The following is a 21,580-nucleotide window of genomic DNA, read 5'->3' as shown; positions in this document are numbered from 1 at the left end:
AACGGGGAACTAATACAGATTTCAGTTTGGATCTGGGGACGACACTGTCAGCACCTCTACCTTTTGGGATGACTATGAAATTATGTATCTCTCCCCTAAAATGGAATTTTGTATTGATCCATGAGCATTTATTGAGTATCTACTATGTGCCAAGCAGAATTCTAGGCAAAGGGAATATAGCAAGAAAAAAAAAAACCAAGTATATCTGCTTTCATGGGGCTTGCATATTAATTGGAGAATCAGGCAATATATCATTGCACAACAAAATAAGATTCTTTCAATTACTGGTCTCCAGGAATGCCTTTTGGAGGTGGTGACAGGTGAGCTGAGATTTGAACCATTAAAAAGTCACAGCTGTGTGAGGACCTGGGGGAAATGTATTTTGAAGCAAGTACATTTAGGCAGAGGGAACATGAAGAGAGAGAGAGTGAATTTGGCTTGTTCAAAGAGCAGACAGCAAGTACGGCTGGAGCCGAAAATGTGAGGGGGAGAGGGAGAGATCTGTGGGGCCAGACCTTTCAAAGTGTTGAAGGCATGGTAGGCAGGCTAGATTTTATTCTAAAAGCAATAAAGATGCCATTATAGCAGCGGTCCCCAATATTTTTGGTATCAGGGACAGGTTTCCTGGAAGACAATTTTTCCAAGGATGGGAGTGGGAAGGTGGGGAGGGGGGGAGTAGGAGAGGGTGGGGGGGGGGGTCAGGAGGGAAATGTTGTGAAACTAGGAAATAAGAAGTGGGATGAAACCATTGAACGGCACAGATCTAAAGCCAGATCATCAGGGATTAGATTCTCAAAAGGAGCCAGCAACCTAGATTCCTCGTATGCCCAGTTCACAATAGGGTTCAGGCTCCTATAAGAGTCTAATACCCAGGCAGAGCTCAGGCGGTAAAGCTCACTCACCTGGCGCTCACCTCCTGCTGTGCTGCTGGGCTCCTAACAGGACACCTACCCATACCGGTCAGCGATCAAGGGGCTGGGGACCCCTGCATTACAGAATTAAACAACGTGCTGTTGTAAGTGCTTACGGCTCTGGCTTTTTAAAAGATGGCCTCAGTGGCTGTATGGAATATGGAGGGGTTTAGGGTGGGTGCTGGGAGGGAGGTACAGAGGGGCAGCAAAAAGATCGGTTAGGAGACTTCAGCTGAGAAATGGTGGATGACAGTTAGTGGAGAGATGAAGGGAAGTGGGTGGAATCACATGGATGGATAAGCTACTTTTATGATAGTAAAAGAAGGCAGTTGAGCCCAGCACTTTCGGAGGTCAAGGCAGGTGCGTTGCCTGAGCTCAGGAGTTCAAGACCAGCCTGGGCAACAAGGTGAAACCCCATCTCTCCAAAAATATACAGAACGTAGCCAGGCGTGGTGGCGCATGCCTGTAGTCCCAGCTACTTGCGGGGCTGAGACAGGAGGATCATTTGAGCCCAGGAGGTTGATGCTGCAGTGAGCCTTGTTCGCGCCACTGCACTGAGTGGATTGATTCCAATAAAAGCATATATCATTGTGGTAGGGTAGGTGGGGGGCTGGATAGGGTAGCCTGGGTGACAGAGTGAGAACTGTCTCCAAAAAAAGGAAAAAAAAAAAAGGAAGGAAGAAAGAAAAAGGCAGTTGTTGATGATTCTGGAGTGATTGCTGGAGTGAATGGGCCACTTACTGAGATGTGGAAGTCTGGGGACAGGTTTGGGATTCGATCGTTTTCTTACTGTGCCCAAATGAAGCGTAAGACAATCAATCCACCTCATTTGAAAGACTGAGCCAGACTCTCGGGACACCTAACCTGGTAGGAGATGGTAGCATAGTGGTTAAGTGCACAGTCTTCGGAGTGCGATTGTCTGGGATTGGTTGCATCTCAACAGCTTTGCACCTGTGTGATCCTGACTGGTTGCTTAACCTCTCTGTCCCTCAGTTTTTCCCATCTATAAAATGGGGTTAATGAACCCCAGTTCAGTGATGGTGTGAGAACTAGATGAATGCCAAGCATGTTGCACACACTCATTGAATGTTGCTACTGTGGCTTCCCTTGCAGTCCTGTCTGAAATCCAGGTCACACAGTTCTTCTAAGAGAGCATCAACCAGGAAAAAGAGGTCATGAGTAAAACAGAGCCAAGGACCTTCAGAGGTTTTATTATCCAGCCCCACCCCTGCCCCACCTACCCTACCACAATATATATGCTTTTATTGGAATCAATCCACTCAGAAAATGATGCCAGGATCTGGAAGATGAGCATCTTTTTCCCTGGTATTGGAGAAGCTACAGTTCTTCCTTGACTTTTGGTTTCTTCTTTTGCGTTGGAGGTCCCTTTGGTTTGGCCACCACCACCACCTCCTCAGATGTTTTCTTCTTCCCAGCGGACTCTTCCAGCTTGGATACATGCTTGGTCACGTTCTTCAGCTCAGGCGACTGCTGTTCAGGTAACTCTTTCTTCGTCATAGGCACCTCCTTTTCCTTAGCTGGCACTTCCTCTTTTATCACTTCGTTTTGCTCAACAGACAATAGCTATGAAACAAAAGGTGGAAAGAAGAAGGGAGGGAGGGAAGAAAGGGAGAAAGAAATAGACAAGAAATATGTGATCATTGTGGTTGTAGTAGTAAAGGCTACTTCTTCTGAAAGTGCCCAGAGAGAATCAGTCTTTGGACTGCACGGCTTTCATAGATGCTAAAGATCCATTTGGTTTGGGTGGTAAAATGCTCAACTGTGGTTTCACCCTTCAGGTAAGAGGACCTTGGGAGGAACCAAAGGTTCTAAGTCTATAGATGTGGCTCCTGCACCACTAGCTCCAGGACTGGACAAGTGACCAGTCTTAGCTAATGAGATCTCTGTCCAGGACATTTTCTGGGACATCTAAGAAGTAGTTGCTTGCTTTCTAAACTGGGAGGATGTTAGTTTGGAGCTGTAGTGTAATCTTTGAACTTCTGTGGGGAAATGACTACTTGAGAATGAAACCAACATAGAGGAAAACAGAGATGGGAAGACAGAAAGCAAGCCTGGGTTCTGGATCCACCCACACCTGATGTTCTACCAGTTATATGGGATAAATTCCCATTGTTGCTTAAAGCAAAGAGTAGTGTCTAGAATTTCCAGCGGAAAGTCTTAATTAATACAGATGGCACCGTCCAGCAGAGGGCCTCACTGAGGCATGGCTAGGGGAGAAAGCAGGCTGTGGTCTCATGCATCAGGAGAGTAATGCTAGAGGGCAGAATCCCACCAAGACATCTGGTCAGTCCCAGGGGAGCGGCCCAAGGCAAGCAGCTGTGTGTTACCTCAGAGCCTCGGTCTTTCTAGATGTTTCTAAAGTCTGCCCTTTCTGCTTCCCATAGTAAGTGCCTTTGAAATAAAAGTGACTAGTAGAGTCACCCAAACTGGATGGCTCTCCATCCATCCTCAACCATCTCCCGAGATTATGTAACTCTAAGCACACTCTTTTGTCATCCATTGAGTTCCTAGGGATTCTGTGTGGGACAGAATAATCCAAAGTGTTTCTGTTGCCCCTTACCTCATCCTCATCCTCATCCTCAATCCTAGTTTTGATGTGGCTTTCCAGGAAGTCAGAGAAGCCCTTCAGTGTATGTTCTCCCTTATACAGGACAGCCTAGGAAGAAAATGGAACAGGGTCAGGATGGGATCCTCTTCCCGAAGAGATGCTCGAGGATTGCTACCTAGGTAAACCCAGGGTCAAATTCCTAACAACCCCGAGTATGTTATGCAGGTTCCTTAACTCGTCTTAGCCTCCAGTGCCATGGCTCCAAGGGAAGAATAATAAAAATGCCTCTGTCATAGGGCTGTTATGTAGTGGATGAAAGCATGGACTGTAAAACCACACAGCGAAGCCTTAAACTTTGGCTGCATTACTGCAGTGTGGTCTGGTTATTTAATTTCTCTGACTCAGTTTTCCCATCTCTAATATGGAGACAAAATAGTACCTACCTCGTAGGATTGTTAAAAGGATAAAACAAAGCGATGTATGTGAAGTACGGAAAACAGCACCTGGTTCGTGATGAGCACTATAGGCGTTTGTTATTATTATAATTGCTATCATAGTGACAATAATAAGAGGAAGAATAGTTATTTTCAAAAGCATCTGGCATATGGTCAGTGCTCCGTTATCATACGTTCTCTTTCCCTTTTTTTTTTTTTTTTGAGACGGAACCTTGCTCTGTCACCAGGCTGGAGTGCAGTGGCGCGATCCCGGCTCACTGCAACCTCTGCCTCCTGGGTTCAAGCAATTCCCCTGCCTCAGCCTCCTGGGTACTTGGGACTACAGGCATGCGCCACCATGCCTGGCTAATTTTATATTTTTAGTAGAGATGGGGTTTACCATGTTGGCCAGGATGGTCTGGATCTCTTGACCTCATGATCCAACTGCCTCAGCCTCCTAATGTAATGAGATTACAGGCATGAGGCACCGCGCCCAACCCCCTTTCCTCTTTAGGAAAGTTCAGAAGCTTCTTCATGTCCACGGGTCACCCAAACTTCTTCAGATAATTTGAGATTATGACCTTAGCCTCATCCTCTCAGCCCAGCCTCAGTTGCACAACTCCCTGACATGCATCCTCTGCAGTGCAGACTGAGCAAAGAGTGGGTCACAATGGAATCTTGCCACAGTGCTGGGTCACCCTTCTGCCCACCTCTTTGTTCAGACTACACTTCCTACCTGTAGCACATAGTCCCCACCATTCTCCGGAGTACTGGGTCTGCATGGAGACTTGCAGCCATATCTGCCCTCCAGAATCTCTTGCTCCCCCTTGATTTCAATTGCATTCATCCATACTCTTCTAAGGAGCAGAAACCTGGGCTCACATTTCTTTGACTGATGCTGTTTCCCATGCATGGACATGGCATGGAGGGTGGGTTCTATCAACACTGGTTATGGCTGATGACTGTAATCCCAAGGTGGAAATGACATTGTTTGTCTCTAGCATGTATTTTTTCCTTCATCTAGTAATACCCCACATCCAATATTCTCATGGAGATTCCTCCCACCTTATTTCATATAGTTAGGGTAGAGCTTAGCCCCAATACTAGTAGGAACCGTATAAACCAGGCTTGCCCATCAAAACATCCACATCCACTTGGCCACAGTGATTGGGTCAGGGATATGCAAGCTACACCCAATGATAGTGAGTCTCAGGACTTTGGTGCAAACTACTGGAAAATATTCTTTGAACTTGAATGTTAGAGGATGGATAGTGGCCGCAGCTGAGAATAAAACTGGTTTGGTAGAAAGCGTAGCTGGAGGTAGGGAGAAACTGAGTCCCTGATAATAACATAACATTGTTTTCAGCCATGTGTGTCCCAAGAGCCCCTCACTTGTTGAGAGTCGGTGGGAAACAGCCTGAAGAATGGGTACCGGTCCAGGTACATCAGCTGAATGTCATTTGCTGTGATGTCGATCTTGGCAATGATGATCGTGGAGTGGTTTTGATACTTTCGGCCTAGTTCCTCCAACAGCGGGAACAACATCTTGCACTTTTTAGACCAGGGTGCATCTGGAAGAGAAGGGCCATGGCTCAGACTCACATTGATGAAGATCCAGAAAGCTGGCGCCACCCAACACATGGCATCGCTGTGTTCCACTTGTGGTCCTGCTGTTTTGCCAATTGCACTCCCTCTTTCTTTTAATCATATATCAGGTTATGTTTACATTTCAGCCGTAGTACCTGATTGTTATTCGATAAATTAGAAAAAGATAGCTTTGGCCGGGTGCGGTGGCTCACGCCTGTAATCCCAGCACTTTGGGAGGCTGAGGCTGGTGGAACACAAGGTCAGGAGTTCAAGACCAGCCTGACCAATGTGGTGAAACCACATCTCTACTAAAAATACAAAAATTAGCCTAGCATGGTGGCATGCGCCTGTAATCCCAGCTTCTCAGGAGGCTGAGGCAGGAGAATCACTTGAACCTGGGAGGAAGAGGTTGCAATAAGCTGAGATTGCACCACTGCACTCCAGCCTGGGTGACAGAGAAGGACTCCACCTCAAAAACGAAACAAAAAAAAAAAAAGAAAGAAAAAGAAAAAAATAGCTTAGTTCTCTTCTACCTAAATACTAACACTTTTGGTGTGTTCATGTTTTCTTTTATTTTTTTGTTTTGCTTTTTAGAGGCAAGGTTTTGCTATGTTGCCCAGGTTGGGCTCAAACTCAAACTCCTGGGCTCAAGAAATCCTTCCATCTCAGCTTCCTGAGTTGTTGGGGCTACAGGCTTGTGCCACTGTGCCCAGCTTGCTTTTTTTCTTTTTTTCAAATTCCTTTCTTTTAACATAGTGTTCCACTCTAGTAGAAGAAGAAAGCCAAGAACAATATTTATGCTAGATGACTTTTTATGTTATGCCGAAAAGTGTGTGTGTGTGTGTGCGTGTGTGTGTGTGTGTGTGCGCGCATATGCATTATAGCACAGGGGTTTTTCACAATAGAAGTTTGGGAACTTGCCCAAAGTTATGCAGTAATTTCACTTTTCAGATCAGAGTAGTTAAGCAGAAGAAGTGGGGTTTAAAGACAGGCTGCTTTGACTAGTGACCACTATACCACAGGTAGAGATTAATATAACATAACATATATATGTTATGTTATGTCATGTCATGTATATGCAATTACATGTCATGTCATTATACATACGAAATTCAGTGGAGGAGAATATCCCCAAGAAGTGTGACAGGTATAGTAACTACTCTTGAGTAACTACTCTTGGACAGGGGACACTGAACTTTCTTGTGGACAGTTCTTTGGTCTTTGAATGTGGTCCAGGGTCCTGGGCCTCTGGAAACCAGAGACCTGCTCCAATCCAAGGGAAAGCAAACCTTACCTGCTTGTCCTTCTATTAGAGCTCAAAGCTCAGTTTCTGGCTCTGTAAGAGAAATGGCCTCAAAAGCCCCCAGACACGCCACCTTCAGATGATCATCCCCCATTTACAAGCCAAGTGTCTTCATGGCCATCCCCGCTGCCTGCAGCATCTCTGGCAGCCCCACTAGCACTCAGCGGGTCCTGGGTCAGAACAGGAGGGGGCATAATGGTTGCAGCCCCAGGGGGCCAATCCCGTAGCACTACTTCCAAGAAAATGAAGCTGATTTTGCCTTTTATCAAAATGAAATAAGACAGTCTCATAACTCTGGGTGTGACGTAAGTACAGAATGGCTGCACCTGGGTAGCGGATCTTGGTGATTCAGCCACAGACCTTAAGCACCTCGCTCTGTGAATAAGAGTCCCTTTCAGAGTGATTGTAAAAGGACTGCATGATGCAGTGTAGCCCTTGCCTTACCCTCAAGAAAGTAATAGCATCAGAGCTTGCGTTAAACTTCTTGTCTTGCTACTTACTGTGTGACCTAGGGTAAGGTCATTAACCTCTCTGCGGTGGGGTTCCCTGATCTGTGACATGGGGAAAACCAGCATACCTTCCTCACAAACTTGTCACACAGCTCCTTAGAGCAGGTGTGTCAATAGCAAACTCATGCTTGACTCATTGTAAGGGCTCATTAAATGTTAAAATAAAGAGATGTCTGAAGGAACTTCAGTATCACCTTTCTCTGTGTCTCAGTGTGGGAGAGAACATCTCTGGCTTTTTCTCTCATGTGCAAATCAGAAACAATGGGAAAAGGGCAATAGTTCTTAGGCGAGCCCTGGAAGTAATTATAATAATAGAAATAACAACAGCAGTAGCAATTTTCACTTATCAAGTGCTTACAAAATGTCAGACGGGCTAAGTACTGTACATGAAGGATTGGGGTCCCCACCTCCTATGGGCCATTTGACAAGTAATCTAAAGCCAGAAGCAAAGAAATCCTGTACAGCAGTTAGGAGTGTAGGTGCTAGAATCAGATGCCTAAATTCAAATCCCAGTTCCAGCACTTATTGGCTGCAAGATACTGGAAAAAAATGTCTTCACCTTCCTGAGACTCTATTTAATCATCTGCAAAGTCAGAGCAATAAAAGTAGCTACTTTCAAAAGGATGTTGTAAGGAATAAATGAGATAATGTATGCAATGGCTTAGAATAAAGCCCAATATACTACAGCATCCAATCAAACATTGTTAGCCATCAGCATTATTGCTTTTAGAAATAGCCACAGGCCTGGGTTATATGGAAGGCATTGCATACATTGTAAGAATTACATTTCTGGGGGACAGAGTTGCATTGTTCCTGATAGCATCTTGAGTCAATCTCTTTGGGTATCTGAAGACCATCCTTGGCATGGTGCATTGATGGGTTTTAGAGATTTCAATGCCGAAGAATTCAGGAGAAACAGTTGAAACATAATTTTGGCACCTGTTGCCTCCCAACCCCTCTTGAAGGTACTTACAGAACATCACAAACACGTCCTTTTCTTTGTCAAAGACGACTATGTTGAAGTTCTTCCCCACGAGCTGCTTAACCAGTCCCTGGTCCCAGTGCTTTGGAATCTCTTCACTGGATTGATGTTTCTAGGAAGCACATTTGAAAGGTCTAAGAATCTTCAGAAAGGGTTTCGAAGTTGTGGGCCTCCCCACCCTGACTGGAAACAGCTAAAGGTTTTCTTGTGTCTTTTCACAAGAGCCTTAGAAAAGAGTTTGAAATACTGAGATGGATCATGAGCTTGATGTCAACCCTGGATGGTTCAGGGCAATTTGCGGTCAGGGGACTAAGGAGCAGACAAAGCTTCAAACTGGGATAGATTCTCAGATTTTATAAAAAGAAGCTTTAAACTGGGTGCAGTGGCTCACGCCTGTAATCACAGCACTTTGGGAGGCTGAGGCGGGCGGATCATGAAGTCAGGAGTTTGAGACCAGCCTGGCCAACATGGTGAAACCTCGTCTCTACTAAAAAAAGAAAAAATACAAATATTAGCTGGGTATGGTGGCATGCACCTGTAATCCCAGCTACTCGGGAGGCTGAGGCAGGAGAATTGCTTGAACCCGGGAGGCGGAAGTTGCAGTGAGCAAAGATTGTGCCACTGCACGCCAGGCTGGTTGACAGAGCAAGACTTCATCTCAAAAAAAAAAAAAAAAAAATTAGTTGTCCTCAATTACTCTAAGAATCAAGATCAAGACCACTTACATGACTTATGAAATCTTGATCGCACTTTGATTGGTCCCTGCAATAAAGGAAGTCTTCTCTTTTCTTTCCTCAGCCATGTTGGTCTTCAGTTTATCCAAATGGCCAACCTTCCTCCCAGCTCAGGCCTTTGTTAACGCTGTTCCTTCTGGCTGACAGGCCTCCCCACTCCTGATTCCTACCCTCCCTTCTTCATCTGGGTAACTCAAAATGTATGCCTCAGAATGACCCAAGGGAGGACTTCCTTGACCCTCCCCGGTCTAGATGAGGACTCGCTGCCATGAATTCTCATAATACTCAGCACTTTTTCTTGTATCACTTATTCACGTTTACTATTTATATTTATTTTTCTAGTTATTTGATTAATGTGTCTCTACCATACTAGATGGAATGTCAGAAGAGATTTTTCTTTCCTCGCCATTGAGTATCCACTGCCTGGTACATAGTAGATCCTCAATAAATGTTTTGCAAATGAATGAACAAAAAATGAGCTCAGCTTTTGCTTCTCTTTGAAGTAAGTGTTGGAAATCTCAAAACAAATTTTTATCTACAACCATTGCCTCCTGAATGTCTCCTGAATCCACATCCTTTTCTCCATCTGCGCAGTTACTGACCAAATCCAGGTTGCCTCCGTCTCTCATCTCGATTGACAGAAGAACCTCTAGATGTTCTCCCTGAATCTCCTCCCAATCCTCCCACACCTTTATTCCTTATAAGCAGGGCTCTATTTTCACCAAATCTGGCTTCTATCATTGCTCTTAGGAAACCAAATTCTTCTTCTTCTTCTTCTTTTTTTTTTTTTTTTTTTTTTTTCTGAGACAGAGTCTCACTCTGTCACCCAGGCTGGAGTGCAGTGGTGGGATCTGGGCTCACTGCAACCTCCACTTCCCGGGTTCAAGCGATTCTCCTGCCTCAGGCTCCTGAGTAACTGGGACTACAGGTGTGTGCCACCATGCCCAGCTAGTGTTTTGTATTTTTTGTAGAGACGGGGTTTCACCATGTTGGTTCTTACTATGCAGCCTCTGTCTGGCTCACAGCCTCTTCTTCCACAGGGTCCTCCCTCACCGCACCCCCTCCAGTCTCTGGAAAGCACTTAAAGATTCTATCAGTGGGAGCACAAATGGGGCAGCCATGGGGCATGGGAGATAGAAGATGGTGACAATTGTGGGGAATGGCTCAGATCAGGTGGATCTCATAGGTCTTGTAGAGGATGCCCATCTCTGCTCTAACAGCATAAGAAGACATGTTGGCCTTTGAGAGGAAGACAGACACCACCTAAGATCTAACTGCAAGGGAGAGAGAGAGGGGATGGGTAGTATTCCAGGTAGGATTTAAGACATGGTGATGGAAAGTGAGGAGGACCCAATGTGAAGACATCTATTTTCTTAGTGATCTAGGGGTAGAGTGCTCGGCCGAGAGTGGGTGGGAATGGGATATGAGGACAGAGACACTCTGAGATTTAAAAATGAACACACCAACAGAAATTTCCATGTGGATGCCAGGACTTTTCTCAAAGCCCATGGGAGGCTAGTTTGCAATGCCATGAAGCCAGCTACCCTCGTGGTGATGTTGGTCTGGAAGCAGGGAAGTTAAGGGGGTTCAGCCAGAGTTGGAACTTTGCCTAGTGAGTACTATGGGGTATAGAGGAGGTGGAAGATGGAGGGGATAAAAGAGTTAAGGGAATCATCATCAGAGCAATGAATGATGGAATGCAAGTTCGCAGACGGGGTACTAAAGAGAAATGGGATCAGGAGGTTGGGGACAATGAGAAGGATGAGGAATCGTAGCCATGTGTGTCCTGGAGGGAAAGTCAGGCATTGGGAGGTGCTGCAATCTCCAGGTTGTGGGCATGGGAGCAGGGAGCCGACATGGCATGGACACATCAGCTGCTGGAGGAGACCAGGGTTGTGGACACTGACATCTCTGGAAATGATGGCAGAGTTGGGGCTTAGAGAAAGGCTGCCATCAGGAGCTTAAGTCCTCGGAGAGTGAAGGGAGATAGTCACAGGGCAGCAACAAGGGGGTGAGAGCACAGGGTCAAAAAGCATGAGATCCAAGGCATCTGGGTTTCTAAAGGTGAAAGAACGAGAATGGGTTGGAAGTGGAAAGAAGGACAGCAGCCTCACCACTTGGCCCATGAAAATGCTGTGCACACAAGACAGCTTCCGTAGAGACGGCTGCAGGGGCAGCTATCTCTCTGGGGGAATGGACAAAAAGGCAGTAGAGGACTCAGGTAAGGGGACCGTCATTTGGGTTTGTCTGGAGAGTCTCAATTTACTTCTATTGTTCCAGATTTTTTTTGGGGTGGGAGGAGAGGTCTTCCTCTGTGGCCCAGGCTGGAGTGCAGTGGTATGATTGTAGCCCACTGTAGCCTTGATATCTAGGCTCAAGCAATGCTCCTGCCTCAGCCTCCTAAGTATCTGAGACTACAGATGCACACCACCACACCTGGCTAATTTTTAAATTTTTTGTCAAGATGGGATCTTGCTGTGTTGGCCAGGCTGGTCTTGAACTCCTGGGCTCAAGCGAGCCTCTTGCCTCAGGCTTGCAAAGTGCTGGCATTACAGGCATGAGCCACCACAGCTGGCCCATTCCAGAATCCTTACTCCCATAATGTCCCAATTTGGAAAATAAATAATATGGTTACCTTACTCAGCAGAGTAGCTGTGGAGACATAGACAGTGGGTGACTAGACTACATGTTCCATGTGTTTCTGCAGCCTCTCCTTCCTGCCAGCAAAATAGACGAGCCCCCTTCTAACCCCATCCAACCAAAAGGTCCCTAAAGCTTTTGAGGCTAAGTCTGATTGCCCTGTGGCTCCATCCCCCTTCTCCTCCTCAAAGCAAGCATATGCTCTTGGACCAAGTAGATCTTTCACATTGGAGGTGATAGGAGAAGAAGAGCCTCCTTTCAGAGGGCAAGTTAACCCTACTGAGTGCCTGCATTTCTATGGTGAATTCCTGCAAAGGAAATGCCTCCACTTTACAACTAAGAATGAATGGAGGAACTAAAGGCTTGGCATAGGTCAGAAGTTGGATAGATTTGAGGTGGGGAGATGGGGGATTTCCCCACATTGAGCCACAAAGTTGATCTTTATTCTGCCTCCACATACAGGTGAGGAGAATGGTCAAAGCCAGCAGAATTATGAGAAGGAGATGATTTTGAGGTTCTGGATAAACCTTGTCCAAGAACAAACCTACCTTGGCATTTTTACTCAGGAAGCTACGGCCAAATTTCTTCAGGTTTTCGTAAGTTATGTCATCCGAAGGCATTTTGTACCTGGCGTCAGAACTCAAGTTTAGGATTTGGACAGATGGTATATCGACCTCTGTGACCCGGAAATACTCAATGACACGTCTATTTCTGGGTTCGTCTGCATTCACAAGGATGAAAAGGATCTGCCAAAGAAAATGAAACCCTTGTCTCTCTGGATCCTTTGCCAATAGAGAAAAACTGTTGGAAGGCTGTGGACTAAGGGGATGCACATGGTGGGGTCTGTGGAGCACCTCTGCAAAATGTAACGAAGGCAGGTGCAGCTCTGCACCGAAATGCATGGCAGGCGGTAGCCACCAGCCTGGCTTCAGCCTCCTTGCACTGTGCTCCATCCACACAATTTCAGGAGGTCAGGAAGCCCTGAGCTTTCATTCTGTTTCATTCTGTTTCAAACTGTTTCATCAGTTTCCTGATCTGTAAAATGATTATCACAGTGCCTATCTTCTAGGCAGTGAGAATTCTGTGAGAATTAAACAGGACAATGTATGGAAAGGCTTAGTTCAGGGACTGGCAGGTAGAAAGTGTTCAATACATGACAGTTATTATTATTCAAAATTATTCTATCAAGGAAATTCATGACTTCGTTCATTCATTCATTCATTCAACAAACATTCATGGAGTGCCTACTATGTGTGAGCCATTTTACTGAGCAATGAGGACACAACCATGCCCAAAGCAGACAAAATCCTGCCCTCAGGGAGCTTATGTTCTAGTGGAGAAGACAGACAACAAATGAGTGAATGAACTTATAAAGTCAAACAGCAATGAGTGCCAATTAGACAATAAAACAGGGCAATGTGATAGAGAGTAACTGCCCAGATGGGGTAAGGTAGGGGCTCAGGATTAGGTAGGGTGGTCAAGAGGAGAACCTGGGGAGGTCACATTTCAACTGGGATATAGTAGATAGTAACAAGTCACAGAACAGTATTCCGGGTGGTGGAAACTGCCAGTGCAAAGGCCCGAAGACAAAACAAACACCTAGAGAGCTTACCGTGTTCTGGGAGTAGAAAAGAAACGTCAATGTGGCTTCATCAGAGGTGTTTAAACCAGAGCAACTCCATCTTGAATACAGGCTGGGTAAAATGAGGCTAAGACCTATGGGGCTGCATTCCCAGATGGTTTAGGCATTCTTAGTCACAGAATGAGATAGGAGGTCGGCACAAGACACAGGTCATAAAGACCTTGCTGATAAAACAGGTTGCAGTAAAGAAGCCGGCCAAGACCCACCAAAACCGAGATGGTGACGAGAGTGATCTCTGGTTGTCCTCACTGCAACACTCCCACCAGCGCCATGACAGTTTACAAATGCCATGGCAATGTCAGGAAGTTACCCCATATCATCTAAAAAAGGGAAGCATGAATAACCCACTCCTTGTTTAGCATATCATCAAGAAATAACCATAAAAATGGGCAACCAGCCGCCCTTGGGGCTGCTCTGTCTATGGAACAGCCATTCTTTATTCCTTTACTTTCCTGACAAACTTGCTTTCACTTTACTCTACGAACTGGCCCTGAATTCTTTCTGGTACGAGATCCAAGAATCCTCTTTTAGGGTCTGGATCAGGACCCCTTTCCAGTAACAGCTTCATCACCATGAGGGAGAGAGACAAAAGAGACAAGGTCAGAGCCTGTCGAAGATGAGGTCAGAGATCCAGTAAGGAGCCTGGGTTTAGTCTGAACATAATGGTGGGCCACTGAAGGATGGTAAGCTAGAAAGTGACATGCTAAAAATTTTGAGAAGGTCATTCTGGTTGCAGAGAAGAAGCAAAAGTGGAAGTAGGGAGATGAGTTGGAGGCAACTGCTGCAGCCACCTAGGGTCAGATACTTTCAGTTCATTCATTCATCAGATTAAAGGCCCCACTGCGTGCTCCTCTTCTAGGTGCCAGGGAAATTGAAAAACACAGCAAACATATTAAAACCATCCTTGTGTACTTTCAACTCCAGTACTTTGGCACTGGAGCACAGAGGTGAGCAAGATAAGAGGTGCAATCTGTTGAAACAGTATCCATTCAACAGTTCATCATTGGCCATGAAATGGATCGCAATCTATAAACGGCATTTGGGAAACTCACTAGGGTGACTGCAATTTAGAGCTTCGTCTTCTGATGTAAGCCAAAGTAAATACCAGGAAGATTAAAGAGTTAAAAAGAATGGAAGAAAATAATGGCTAAGCATTGACTACTGTAAAATCGGAGAAATAGAGAAAAAGCAATCAGGTTGCAATCAATTTAACTCTATCCAAAAACTTGGAGTAAAATTGGAAAAAAACAGCCCCCAAGAAATATATTTAACAAGAGGAATTCTTTCTGTGATTCAAACCATCTTTTTTGAAAATAATGTGGTGGGATGTAGCATGAACATCATATATGTTATACTCTAGTGGCTTTATTTTAGGTTACAAAGTTCTCAATTGTTTTATTTAATTTCAGATTAATTTTTTTTCAAAAGAGAAAAAAAACCCTGCCATGATTCTACTTCCTGTAAAGATGAAGAGAAAAATTAATGAAACAGTTTCCATAGTTCAGGTACTGCTAACTACCTTAAATACAGGAATAGCTTAGGGGAAACGTTTGTTTCTAATGGTGATGATGACGATAATAAAAAGCACCATTGATTGTAAAGCTCATGCTTTACATATATATTTTCTAATTCTTACTACAACTGTCCATTTCATACATGAGGAGACCTCAATATGGGGTTAAGAAACTCACCTGAGTGTAGTTTGCCAGAGAAAGAGAATTTGAACTTGGGTCTGCACAATGTTAAAGCCCAGAATCTTAGCAATTACTTTCCAGATAATCAGAAAGCCCCACCTTCAGGCTTTCATGTTGCCTGACCTCAGACAGCAGTGGTCTTTCCTCCCCCCACCTGCCGGCCAAATGATAACACTCTTAGTGTATGGAGTTCACTTAGTGATCCATCAAAAAAGCAGGCAAACCTTCTTGTTCTCAGAGTAGACTTATTACAAAGACGAGCGAAGGAGTGTAGATTTGGCATGAAGAGACACTGGGCAGGAAGAATGGAGGAGGCATATTTAAAATTAAATAGTAAATGATATGAGGCGTTGACATGCGGATCAGAAAACCGGCAGGCAATTGCACATGCCGATCTTTCCTGATTCAATTTATAATAAGCAGGGCAGACAAACGCCCTCAGGGTCTGTAGGCCTTGAATCCTCATCCTGGAGTCCTAAAGAGCAATGGCGCACTCTACAAACCTTGTTTTGGAATTCCTTTGACGCCAGCTTATAATGCTGAATTATGATTCCAAATGACTCCGAGCTTTTGGAGACGAAGAGCAGCATGTGACTCATGATGTACAACTCGTAAATCAGATCCTTATTCTGAAATGACCAGCAAAGTATGTCATCCCAAGCACACACAGTGGCCCCAGCTCCCCTTCCTCTGGGGACGATTTACTCACTGACCTCAGCGTTGTATTCGATCACAAAATCTGTAAGGTGCTGTTTTATGACACGATTGAGTTCCTGTTTGTTGGTACTGTCATTAATAAGTTCTTGGCGGTTCACGATTTTTCCCTTGGACCAAAGGAGAAACACATTGGAGGACAGTAGCTTTCGTGATATAGCCATTTAATAAATATAAATAGCACCATTTTCTCCTTGGATGAAAAGGAAGCACTGAGGAATGGTGTCAGGTGTAGTCTGTAATGTAGGTAGTGAATAACTAGGAAGGGCTGCTCAGATTAGTCTGTGGGTGGAATCTGGGTAGGTGAGAGTCATGAAAATCTCAGATCTGTGGCAGGCCACAAGGAGTGTAATTGACTTAATGGCCCCAGCCATTGACATGCTCTGTAATCCATCAAATTATTAAAATATCTGTGCCAGGGCTGAGCAATTTCTCACATACTATTCCAACTAATGACTGACAGCTCATTCCTATTAAGACAAGCCCGGTCCCAGGAGATTCAGGACTTCACTGACAGGTGTTAAATCAAGCTTAGCCTAAAGCTGCCTCCTTACATGTTTTAAGTTTGGCCTAAACGTTTCTCTATACATAGTGAACTATAACCTAAATGGAGGTGTAAATAGACCGTCATAGTCTACTCTTGGGCCAATCACTGAGTTTTGGCCAATCAAAGATGGCCAACTGTTCAATCATTGTTAAACTAAGGCGAACACTGAGCTGTAACCAATCCTGCCTGCTGTTTCTGAACCTCGCTTCTGTTTTTTGTACATCACTTTGCTTTTTCTGTCCATAAATCTTCTTCCACCATGTGGTTTTGCTGGAGTCTATCTGAGCCTACTCTGGCTTGGGAGGCTGCCTGATTCATGAATTGTTCTTTGCTCAATTAAGCTCTTCAATTTAACTTGTCTAAAGTTTTTCTTTTATCATTGTTATTCTTTTTATTTCTTGTTTTTCTTTTTGAGACAGGGTCTCATTCTGTTGCCCAGGCTGGAGTGCAGTGGTTTAATCAGCTCACTGCAGCCTCAACCTCCCAGATTCAATCAATCCTCCTGCCTCAGCTTGCTGAGGAGCTAGGACTACAAGCACTTGCCACCATGCCTGAATAACTTTTTTTTTTTTTGTAAAGATGTAGTCTCACTATACTGCCCAGGCTGGTTTCGAACCCTGGGCATAAGGCTTCTTCCCTCATTTTATACTCTTGATCTAGGATGGTATCAATAAAGATAGCAATTAATGATTAAAGAGATATTTTGGTTATAAAATCAGTAGGGTTGTGGTGATGGATTGCCTATGAGAGGTGAAGGAGAGGGAAGTGTTAGAATGTTGGCTGGGTTTTCTGACTTGTTTAACTGGATGGGAGAAGTGGTTGCATGATTCCTTGAGCAAGAGAAAACACTGGGAGAGGACCTGGAGAGGAGATTATGACTTTGGGCTTAGCCATGTTGAGACATCTGGTTGCACATAAAGGTCTGCAGATTAGAGAATCTCACTGGAGATGGATATTTATAAGACATGTGCGTGTAGCATAGATGGTAACTGCTGATGAAGGGTAGAAGCATGGAGTAGAAGAAAAGAGGGCATAGGATTGAGTCTTGATGAACTGCATTTACTGGTTAAATAAAGAGAAGAAGCTTAAATGGCTAGAAAGGCTGGAGTGACACTGGGAGACCGTGACTTCACAGAATTCAACTAGTCCAATGCCACTGAGCTCACAAGTGGCAGAACCAGAATTTGTACCCAAAGCTCATACGATTCCACTACTTTGAACTAGAGACCCCCTCACTAGCAATAGGATCAAAATCCTACCTTTTTGAACACCAGGATGCTGTCAAGGGTGACGTGGAAACGCCCAATGGCATTGCCAATCGTTATGACTCCAAACGTGAGCTCTGGAAAGTCTTTGATCACATCATAGAACAACTCTGCTACTTCTTCCTCTAAATCCTGTTTGGGAAAGGATATTTGGAAAGGCTTCGGTAGAAATCAGGGTGCCTGGCTTATATAAGGGAAAGACGGCAGTGGTGGCTGATTCGTCTCTTTACTTTTTCAAGTACTGGGGTTTGCCTGGGTCACCCAAATCCTCTTTCGTATTTCATACTCAAAACGCTTCTCTGGCTATGACTAAAGCCAAAATAGGCAAGCCCTCAGAGATCAACGAAGAGAATTGATAAATGTGACCTTTTCCAATTGCTAGAGTAAAGGCTGTTCTAGCCCAGTGATTGAGACTTTTAACATTTATTCCTTAGTTACTTTCACAAGAGACAATTGATTTTACCACATGTAATACAAAATGTGAACTTAATATCAAGAATTTCAGCCTTCATTCTTTAGCTTGAAAGAAAATTAAGGCCAAACACCTCTCAAAGAAGTGGCAAGGGGTGAGGGAGAGAGGCAGATATTCTCTCTGTATTAAATAAAATGCCCGAATTCTGCCTTCTACTGGGAGAAGGAGAGGAGTCACCAGTTTATAGCAAATGAATCAAGACACATGAGAAACTCATTCTCCAATAGCAAGAACAATTTGCAAGTTATTTATAAATATGAAAAACATCTATATGTAAGGCTATTATGAGACATTTCATGATTATATCTAAGTTACTTACGTTCTTCCCCAAACATCTCCTCCTACTGCACCTCTAAGGGTTGGTGTATTTTCGAATGAGTGCATGTTTATCCTGTGCTATTGATTTTCATATATGAGAATGCTTGGAAAGAGGTTAGGGAGAGAAACTGGCCTGGCCCAAGCACAGCTGGTGGCCTTCAGACTCACAGAGAACAATGGCTCTGAAACCAGAAACTAAGATATCCCTTTATTAAGTGATGTTCTAAATGGACCCCTAAGAAGATTAGCCACACTGTTAAAACCCATTAAGTACAGATGCCATTCTTCTCTCTTTTCTCTCCATTCCCGTTCATTTGAACCCTTGGAGCTTCCCCTAAAAACCAGCTCATTGGATGGAGAAAATTGGGCAACCAAAACAGAAGAGTCTCATCACCCATCCCCTCCCAGACACAGCACTTTCACCAGCTGAAAGCCTCCTCCCACCTCTTGGCCCCAGTACCTGGAAGAAGCCAACGATGACCAAGGGCCTGGATGTCACAAACTCTGCCACCTGCTCGCTGCTGTTGAACAAAAATGCTTTCTGGCTAATTTGTCGTCTCAACCAAACGACTAAGGCAGTAGATTCAACCACTCCTGGAGAAAGACACAGTCAAATGGATATCAGAGAAGTTTCCTCTTGAACCAAAGCAAGAAGCTGGTCTTTCTCCAGTTTAATGCATAGAAGCTTCTTGTCTCAGGCTCCCATCCCTTGAAGGCCAAGGTCAGTTCCTCCATTCCCCTCTTCCCCAAGCTCCAAGCATGGACATTAACAACAGCAGCTAAATGTTACTGAGCACTTACCGAGGCCCAGACACTGTGCTGAATGTTTTGCTTGTATTAAATCTTCACAATAATCTACGAAATAGATACTTTTACTCTCCCCATTTTGCAGATAAGGAAACCAAGGTTCAACTGCCAACAGGCACCCAACTAGCAAACCTGAAGATCAAATTTAGGAGGAGGCATTTCCAGACTTCTTTTCCTATGCATTCTCCAAGGTGACAGGAAGATTGATTTATTTTTTAAAATCTCAATAAAATATAGCTGGGAAGACCACCTAGCTCTGTAACCTTGGGAAAATCCTATTATCCTTCTGTGTCCCCCATTCCTCAGCTGAGATTCAAATGTCCTCTCAGGTCATCCACTCCTGACTTCTATTTCTCAGCTATCGCATGGGTGGTGTCAAGCACACAAAAGTCTTAGCTTCTAAAATTAAGACACATCTATCATATCTGGAAAGACAAATTGGTGAGCCAGAAGGTACAGAAGGCTACACACAGGTGAACATGTGTTTTTCTAGGATTATCAGTTTCACATGATGGAAAGTAATGTAAAATATTATATATTTGTATCTGCTACAGAACATTACAAGTGAACATTTTAAATGAGTTTATGAGCTAAGCATGGTGGTCCATGCCTATTTTCTAGCACTTCGGGAGACCAACGCAGGAAAATCACTTGAGGCCAGGAGTTTGGGACCAGTCTGGGCAACAGAGTCAGACATTCAGCTCTACAAAAAAAAAAAAAAAAAAAAAAAATTAGCCAGGCATTGTGGCATGTGCCTGCAGTCCCAGCTATTTGGGAGACTGAGGCAGAAGGATTGCTTGAGCCCAGGAGTTCAAGCTGCAGTGAGCTATAATTGGCCTGGGAGACAGAGTGAGACCTTGTCTCTAAAATAAATAAATAAATTTATGAGATAAAGCAACATTCGTTGTGACTAGCTTTGAACTATATCCACAGATTGTTATTCATTTACTCATAATTTATTTCTTCCCTCACTTATTTACTTGTCAAATATGTATCGAGTGCTTACTATCAAGTGCTCTACTCAGCCCTGGAGATATAAGGTTTAACAGAAACAAACACATTACTACCTTTCACAGCTCTCATTCTGTTGAGGAAGACAACAATCAAATAAATACACAAACAAGGGCATCATTATACCCAAAGGAAATACTTGAAATCAAAATTCTGCCAGTCTGTAGCAAAGATGCCTGATGTAGACTGTGAAGTTAAGGAGGACTTCCTGGAGGAAATTGCGGATGAGCTGTAAACTAAAGAATGCACTGGGCCAGACAGAGTGGCTCACACCTGTAATCCCAGCACTTTAAGAGGCCAAGGCAGGCAGATCACAAGGTCAGGAGATCGAGACCATCCTGGCTAACACAGTGAAACCCTGTATCTACTAAAAATACAAAAAAATTAACCGGGCATGGTGGCACACGCCTATAATCCCAGCTACTCGGGAGGCTGAGGCGGGAGAATTCCTTGAACCCAGGAGATGGAGATTGCAGTGAGCTGACATCGTACCACTGCCCTCTAGCCTGGACAACAGAGCAAGACTCTGTCTCAAAAAGAAAAAAAAAAGAAAGAAAAGAAAAGGAAAAGAAAAGAAAAGAAAGAATAGAATGCACTGGAGTTAACTAGGAGGCATTAAGGAGAGGGAAAGTCTTCTATGAGAAGCAAACAGCCTATACAAAGTCCTGCAGCAGGACAAATTGCTGCCTGAGGCTTAATGATGCACCCTGAGCTACTAAATCAACTGCAAAGGCTCTACCTTTGGTATATTTGCTTTATTTCATGAGAACATGAAGCCTTTTCAAAAACTTATAATAAAGTAAATTTATATGCAGAAAGGTGCATAAATGATAATGTATGGTTAGATGGATTTTCACAAAATGAACACACCTGTGTAACTACAACCCAAATCAAGAACTAGAACATCATCAGATCCTCAGCAGTCGCTGTTGTGCTCACTCCCAGCCTCTACTCCCTCCACATCCAAGAGTAACCACCACCCTAACTACTTCTTCTTCTCCTCCTCCTCCTCCTCCTCCTCCTCCTCCTCCTCCTCCTTCCTCCTCTTCCTCCTCCTCCTCTTCCTCTTCTCCTTCTCCTTCTTCCTCTTCCTCTTCCTCTCATTCTCCTTCTTCTTCTTCTTTTTATTTTACTTTAAGTTCTGGGATACATGTGCAGAACATGCAGGTTTGTTACATAGGTATACACGTGCCATGGTGCTTTGCTGCACCTATCAACCTGTCACCTAGGCTTTAAGCCCCGCATGCATTAGGTGTTTGTCCTAATGCTCTCCCTTCCCTCGCCCTCCACCCCAACAGGCCCCAGCGTGTGATGTTCCCCTCCCTGTGTCCATGTGTTCTCATTGTTTAACTCCCATTTATGAGTGAAAATATGCGGTGTTTGGTTTTCTGTTCCTGTGCTAATTTGCTGAGGATGATGAATTCCAGCTTCATCCATGTCC

At 44.3% G+C, this 21,580-nt stretch overlaps 1 protein-coding gene across 1 annotated transcript in view; it reads right to left on the bottom strand.

Annotated features, from left to right (window-relative positions):
• Window positions 1–2,091: 2,091 nt before the first annotated feature.
• The window catches only part of PDILT (protein disulfide isomerase like, testis expressed), a 45,100-nt gene continuing 25,611 nt past the window's right edge, over window positions 2,092–21,580 (bottom strand). Inside the window, exons 4-12 of the mRNA XM_003916623.5 lie at window positions 18,782–18,915; window positions 17,526–17,663; window positions 15,719–15,829; window positions 15,509–15,634; window positions 12,218–12,415; window positions 8,287–8,407; window positions 5,307–5,485; window positions 3,493–3,588; window positions 2,092–2,495 (exon numbers count right to left, since the gene is read on the bottom strand). Coding sequence (XP_003916672.1) covers window positions 2,250–2,495; window positions 3,493–3,588; window positions 5,307–5,485; window positions 8,287–8,407; window positions 12,218–12,415; window positions 15,509–15,634; window positions 15,719–15,829; window positions 17,526–17,663; window positions 18,782–18,915 — 1,349 coding nt within the window. The 3' untranslated portion in view covers window positions 2,092–2,249. The remainder of the gene's footprint in view (window positions 2,496–3,492; window positions 3,589–5,306; window positions 5,486–8,286; window positions 8,408–12,217; window positions 12,416–15,508; window positions 15,635–15,718; window positions 15,830–17,525; window positions 17,664–18,781; window positions 18,916–21,580) is intronic.

The sequence above is a fragment of the Papio anubis genome, chromosome 18, assembly GCF_008728515.1.
Source record: "Papio anubis isolate 15944 chromosome 18, Panubis1.0, whole genome shotgun sequence".
NCBI lineage: Eukaryota > Metazoa > Chordata > Mammalia > Primates > Cercopithecidae > Papio > Papio anubis.
This window is presented reverse-complemented; position numbering and strand designations above follow the sequence as displayed.